Genomic DNA, 6,259 nt, shown 5'->3' with positions numbered 1-6,259 from the left:
TGCAGCTGATAATACCCATGGTGATTTCTTTGCCTGAAGTTAGGCTTCGTGCTGCACCAGCATAACTAGGTCAGAGGATCTGGGCCACTGAATACTTTGTGCCATTTCTTTAATCACAAGTATGATTTTTAATTTGCATATTAATTAATTATTAAACATGTTCTGTTTGCTTTTGTTATGACTTGGCCAGATAAAGATGAGGTAAAAATTTCCTCAATAAAGGAAGTTCTCAATGAACAAGAATACAGAATATCTGTGAGAAATTGTCTGTTTACACACATTTGGCAACATAATCATAAACACAAGTAACATGGGTTGAGATTTGCACAGTGTATCACGACAGAATGGATGTTGCTTGGAAAGAAAATGAGTAATGAAAAATAACCTAGGACAGTTTATTATAGAGATAAGCAGAATAAGTACATAAGTATAGCTTGAGGCAGATTGTGCATGACAGATACAGAAAATTCCTCTTGAAGCTTATATGGGATGGGAGTCTCTCTAAGAATGTCTAGGTTCCTTTGAACTCTTGAAAATGGTGAACAAACAGAGGGCAGTGGAGGAAAGGGGAATGGCTTTTGAGCTGAAAACCTTCCAATCTGAAAAAGGAGAAACAAATTCACTTGCTTTTAATTTCTTTCTTTCTTTCTTTCTTTCTTTCTTTCTTTCTTTCTTTCTTTCTTTCTTTCTTTCTTTCTTTCTTTCTTTCTTTCTTTCTTTCTTTCTTTCTTTCCTTCCTTCCTTCCTTCCTTCCTTCCTTCCTTCCTTCCTTCCTTCCTTCCTTCCTTCCTTCCTTCTTTCTTTCTTTCTTTCTTTCTTTCTTTCTTTCTTTCTTTCTTTCTTTCTTTATTTCTTTATTTATTTATTTATTTCTTTATTTATTTATTTATTTATTTATTAGATTTTTACCCCACTCCTCTAGACAATGTCTATTCGGGGCGGCTTACATAGATAAAACAGGGCAATATGACATATATAAAATCATAAAAATTTACAATTACAATTATAATTAGACATTTGGTTTTGGAGGAAGGGAAACTGCAAACACTAAAGGGGGGGCAGGGGGTTCGCGGGTGATGTTATTATTTCTTCCACCATATGGACTAGATGAAAATAAAAACCAAAACAAAACACAAACCCTGCCCTACCCACAACCCTCCCCCCAGACATGTATGCATGGAGAGAGAGGATGTTTAAATTGTTCCAAAATTCCCAAGAATAAGAGGTGGGAACAACACTCATAGTCCAGGCCAAGGGAAGATTTATATGCTTGCCACCTACTCTGCCATACCTGACCAATTCTATATTAACTCACATTCTGGGAGGAAAATGAAAGGTTTAGAAGCAGGATGCTGGGGTGGGGTGGGGAGATGAAAATGGCATGGAAAGTAGCTCCTTCATCACGGGGCACACAGCATCATAGACATGTTGTCTACTTTTCAAGACGGGCATGAACTGCCTATTTGGTGGCTCACCCCAGTTCATTAACCACCGCAACAGGTGTCTGGTGGTTCGGCAGAGCCCAGAGGAGGTGGGGCGGGAAGCTGGGACACTGTCTTCAAGTGGGCACCCACTGGCCGGAGTAGGGTGGCAAGCTGCTGAACACCTGTTGTGGTGGTAAATGAACTGGGATGAACCACCCAATAGGCAGTTCATGCCCATCTCTAATTACTTTACAAGTCAGAAATATGAACATATTGCACTCTAAAAGCAGAACATGAAACAATCAACTGAAGTTAGCAAGATCCATCAGCACTAGAGCTCAATAAGTCCTTCAAGATTTTCTATTGTTACTGTTTTATTAATTTTGCTCTGTGAGGAAGAAAAACTGTTCAGAAGTAACTTTTTTAAAATTAAAAGTGAAGGCACAAAGAAATCTGTGCTCAGATCCAATCATTCTCTATATATGGTAAAAAAATACTGCAGGCACAGATTAGATGTTCTACAGAAGAAACGCCTTGAAGGTCCTTGCTGTATTCAGGATAATAAGAATTCAATACTTTTGTCAGCACCAGATACTAAAGGAATCCTGAATGCATTTGCACAACCAATTTACAGATGCATTTTTAAAATATGTGTAACATATTATGTATGTGGAAATGGACACACCAAATGGAACATGGATAATGGGTCTGCCTTTGAAACACATGTGAATCACACCTACTTCAAAACACCACATGCAGTACTAGTTGAATGTTATCCCCTTCTGTCTATGGGTATCTGTAAAATGAGGGGGACTGCTGACAGGCTGCAGTCTTCAACACTCTTATGCTAAAGTCATCCCAGAAGCATCAGTTGACCTCATGATTCAGCACAGATGAATTTGAAATTGCAAACTAAATTACTTGCTGAATGTCCTTTCTGTTCCATAATTAGTGGGAAACTAGATAATTTAGAATCGAGAAGAAATTTTTCAGGGAAATGACAGAAGAAATTACATTTGAACTATAGGGCACATGCCCACAAAATGATGGAAATGAATGTATGTTTCATCTCAGGTTAAGAAAGAATTCCATGCCTGGCTGATGAGTTTTCTGAAAGCTTCTTTCACATCCCTGTTTCTCAGGCTGTAGATTAGCGGGTTGAGCATGGGGATCACTACTGTGTAGAATACAGATGCCCATTTGCCCTGGTCCAGGACATAGACAGAAGTAGGCCGTAGGTACATGAAAATCACAGTCCCATAGAACAAAGTGACACCTGTGAAGTGGGAACCACAGGTAGAGAATGCTCTGAGTCTTCCTGTTCATCCTCAAGACAGCTGCTAAGATGATGTAAGACACCAGGATGATAGAAAGGGAGCTCATCTCAACAATGGTAAGGTCTCCTCATCTCCCCTGTCCAGTCTGCTCCCTCTGAATAGGGGTCCCAGGTCCGGTGAACACCTCCTCCGGCAAGCCTTCTCCAGACGCCGTGCTCTCCTTTCCCTGTCCTCTCTCTCCACCTTCTTTTTTTCTTCCCTCAAACGCCTCCTCCATGCCTCTGATTCACCCCAGTATGATGGTCTGGGGGGCAAACCTCTTCTTCTGCTATAGTCTGCCTCCTCCCGAGGCACCCTGACCTTTTCACATCTCCCTGTCCAGGGATCTTCTACCCAGATTAAGTCCCAACCCCCGGGTATCTTATCTCTCTCCTCCCCCACCTCCCCATGCCCCGCCTCTATTAACGGTCTCGCTCCTACTCCGGTTCCTGCCTTTTCTGTCCTGGTCTGTGTAGCCACAGACATCTTTTATAAACCCTGTCCCAAATCCACAGTTCCACAAGAATTTTATTAAGGCCAACCTTAATCCCACAAAAGTGGGAAAATGTGAAAGCTAGCACACTTCTTCTGCCACCACTGCTACTTCACTAGTACTAGTAAACCTGAAGGGAACTGTGAATTCCAAGCAGAAGAACAATCCTTTGGAATAATAGCTTCCAACATTATTAACTACTTTCTATTGCAATTATTTGTACATGTGAACATAAGTAGTGCTAGTAGTTCCCTTGGATTTTTTACAATGGGATTTTAAATGCCATCCAGCTGTAACAATTCTATGCAAATATGTTTATATCTATCTTCAATTTTCCTTGTTTAATCTTCCGCTTGTTTTCTTTGGCACACAACAAGAAAAACTAGCACCAGCATCTTACGTGCCAGCAGTTCACCAGTGAAATTTATACGGCTGGAGTTAAGCCAGTGTGAGAGGATTTTAGCCAAAGGAAGCAATACAGAATGAATAGATATTATATAGAAGCCAAATGTAAATGTCAGTGTGATGACTCTCAAAGACTTTATCATGTAAAATAAATTTTGAGGGGAAATCCATATACTGATGCATGACAGTGGTCTAAGCTAGGGAAATGGAAACAACAGCCCATGCATCCAGTGGAGTTAATTCATGCTGCCGCAACATGTCGTAATCAGTTTCTTCAGAGCATTCTTTACCTCCTGGTTCCTGAGACTGTAGATGATGGGATTAAGCATTGGGATCACTACCGTGTAGAAGACAGACACTACTTTGTCCCGTTCCAAGGTATAGCTGGAGCTGGGGCGTGAATAGATGAAAAGGATGGAGCCATAGTACAAAGTGACAGCAGTCAGGTGAGCAGCACATGTGGAAAACGCTTTCAGTCTCCCTTCACTGGAACGGATCCTCAAAATGGCTGCCAGGATGAAGGCATAAGAAGCCAGGATAAGTGCTGAGGGGGTAATTACATTAGAGGCCAGAATGAAATACAACACAGAGTGATAATTCTTGGGCACCTTGCAGGACAACTTGACCAATGGGGGAAGGTCACAGAAGAAGTCATTAATGACGTTGTCATCACAAAAGCTCAAGGTGAAGGTTTCACTTGTGATTATGGTGGCATTGATGAAACCACACAGATAAGAGATGGTCACCAACCCTGCACATAGATTTTTGGACATAACTGTAGCATACATCATTGGGTTGGCAATAGCCACATAGCGATCGTAAGCCATAGCCGCAAGGAGATAGCATTCACTGTATGCAAGGCCAGCAGAGAAAAAGAATTGGGCAGCACAACCTTCAAAGGAAATGCTCTTGTCTTCAGAGATACAGTTCACTAGGATTTTAGGGGTATAGACAGATGAGTACCAGAGATCAAGGAAGGATAGGTTGCCAATGAAGAAATACATGGGTGTATGGAGACGAGAGCTGTTACAGATGAGTGCAATTAACGTGATGTTCCCTGCCAAGCTGGCTAGATATATTATTAGAAATACGGCAAACAGGGTCAGTTGTAGATTTTGGTCTGTTGTGAATCCCAGAAGAATGAATTTAGTTATTGTGGTGTGGTTTCCTTCTTCCATGAAATTATGAATGATCAGCCGCTAGAGAAACAAAGGTGTATGTTGCAGTTATTACATATCAAAGTAACATATAGCTCCTAATAAGCTATACGTTGAGAACTTTTAGCATACATAAATTGAGCATGCTCTGTCAATAACAAATAGCACACAAAACAAAATGGATGCCCTTCCTATGCAGCATTGTGATCTGACTAGACGTTCAGCCTATGGTAAATGGGAACACCGCCCTCAAAGTGCTGTGTTGTGACTGCCCATTTCCCTCCATAAGCTTATTAGGTGACAGTAGCAGGAAGCTGGGAAGCTGGCTTTTCACATTTCCCACAGTTCCGCAAAATGTCTGTCACATCATCACCTCAGGATAATTTTTTTAAACATTAAATGGCAGCTTCTGAAAACAAGCTTTCTGGCACGGTGGATGGAAATAAATGTAGTGGCACCTGTTGGAGTTTTGTGGCCCCAGCACTTGCACCCAGATGCTGTCCTGTAGCAAAAATTGTGGTCCAAGCTGTTTCACCATTAGAGTTGAAATGCAATAAATGTGTTTCATCTGATGAGGTGATTTAAAATTAGCCCCCACCAAGTACTAAAAGCTAAAAAGGAATGGAAATAAAACAGAGACAAAGGAGGTATGAAAAGTTCCTGCTGTGACTGTAGACATTTTCAGCACTTAAAGAGTTTTTTCTAATGAAAGGCGATCTACAGTATCTGGCACAATAGAGGGGGTGAAATTAGGCCAGAAGTGAAGGCACTCCTGATTTACGGCATCCTTAAGCCAGCAGTGTTTCAACTGGTCTAGTCTTCAGTTGACCTTTTTGCCATTTTCAGTTAGGACTGCTCCCCCTACATATTGTTGTAATCATTACCATCATGACAGAAATGATCACCATGCAAAAAAGGTTTGCCAGTGTATCTGAAAAAATTAATAGATAAATCAACTTACTTGTCTTTTCTCATAGTTTAGATTGTTTTTCTTTTTCTTCACGTCATATTTGTACTTTCAATTGGTGTGCTTAGCCTTGGGGTCAATACGGATGAACAGCAATTCAGCAATATAATAATCCATTAGTCAGTCAGTCTGTTGGCCAACAATGGCCTCAACTGGGACACCAAATTTCATGGAAAGTTGTGACTCTGATTGCCTTACCTTATTAACCCCAGGCTAATAGGTTTCTCATTGTTTTCATTTTTCCTAGCATTCCAGACAACATTCTGTGACCCCAACTGAAAGAGAAAGACGAAGTAAAAAGAAGAAATAAAATACCATTTTGAAAACTGGTTTGCAGAGACGGGTCTCTTCTGTCTATCAATGGCCTCTATGGGCTCTGTGGGGTTTAGTAAACAAGTTGATATCCATGAACATAAGGAGAAACAAAAGAAGTCTGCCTTGTGCCTACCTTATTAGATGGACCAGAATCAAGGAAGCTAGTCTGTCAAATGACAAAT

General features: G+C 40.8%; 1 protein-coding gene across 1 annotated transcript; it reads right to left on the bottom strand.

The window, feature by feature from the left end:
- Positions 1–627: 627 nt before the first annotated feature.
- LOC110078304 (olfactory receptor 9G19-like) lies at positions 628–4,849 on the bottom strand. Its single transcript, XM_078383509.1, has 2 exons — positions 4,098–4,849; positions 628–2,720 (listed from the first exon to the last, which is right to left on the bottom strand). The coding sequence occupies exons 1-2, from the start codon at positions 4,814–4,816 to the stop codon at positions 2,495–2,497; spliced, it is 945 nt and encodes a 314-aa protein (XP_078239635.1). The 5' UTR covers positions 4,817–4,849; the 3' UTR covers positions 628–2,494.
- Between the last annotated feature and the right edge of the window lie 1,410 nt (positions 4,850–6,259).

This window comes from Pogona vitticeps, chromosome 1 (genome assembly GCF_051106095.1).
Source record: "Pogona vitticeps strain Pit_001003342236 chromosome 1, PviZW2.1, whole genome shotgun sequence".
NCBI lineage: Eukaryota > Metazoa > Chordata > Lepidosauria > Squamata > Agamidae > Pogona > Pogona vitticeps.
This window is presented reverse-complemented; position numbering and strand designations above follow the sequence as displayed.

Coding starts and splice junctions, on each gene's coding strand:
- LOC110078304 (XM_078383509.1), bottom strand. CDS start 4,816: ATGGAAGAAGGAAACCACACCACAATAACTAAATTCATTCTTCTGGGA. Junction 2,721..4,097: donor AGACTGAAAGCGTTTTCCAC/ATGTGCTGCTCA, acceptor AGCATTCTCTAC/CTGTGGTTCCCACTTCACAG.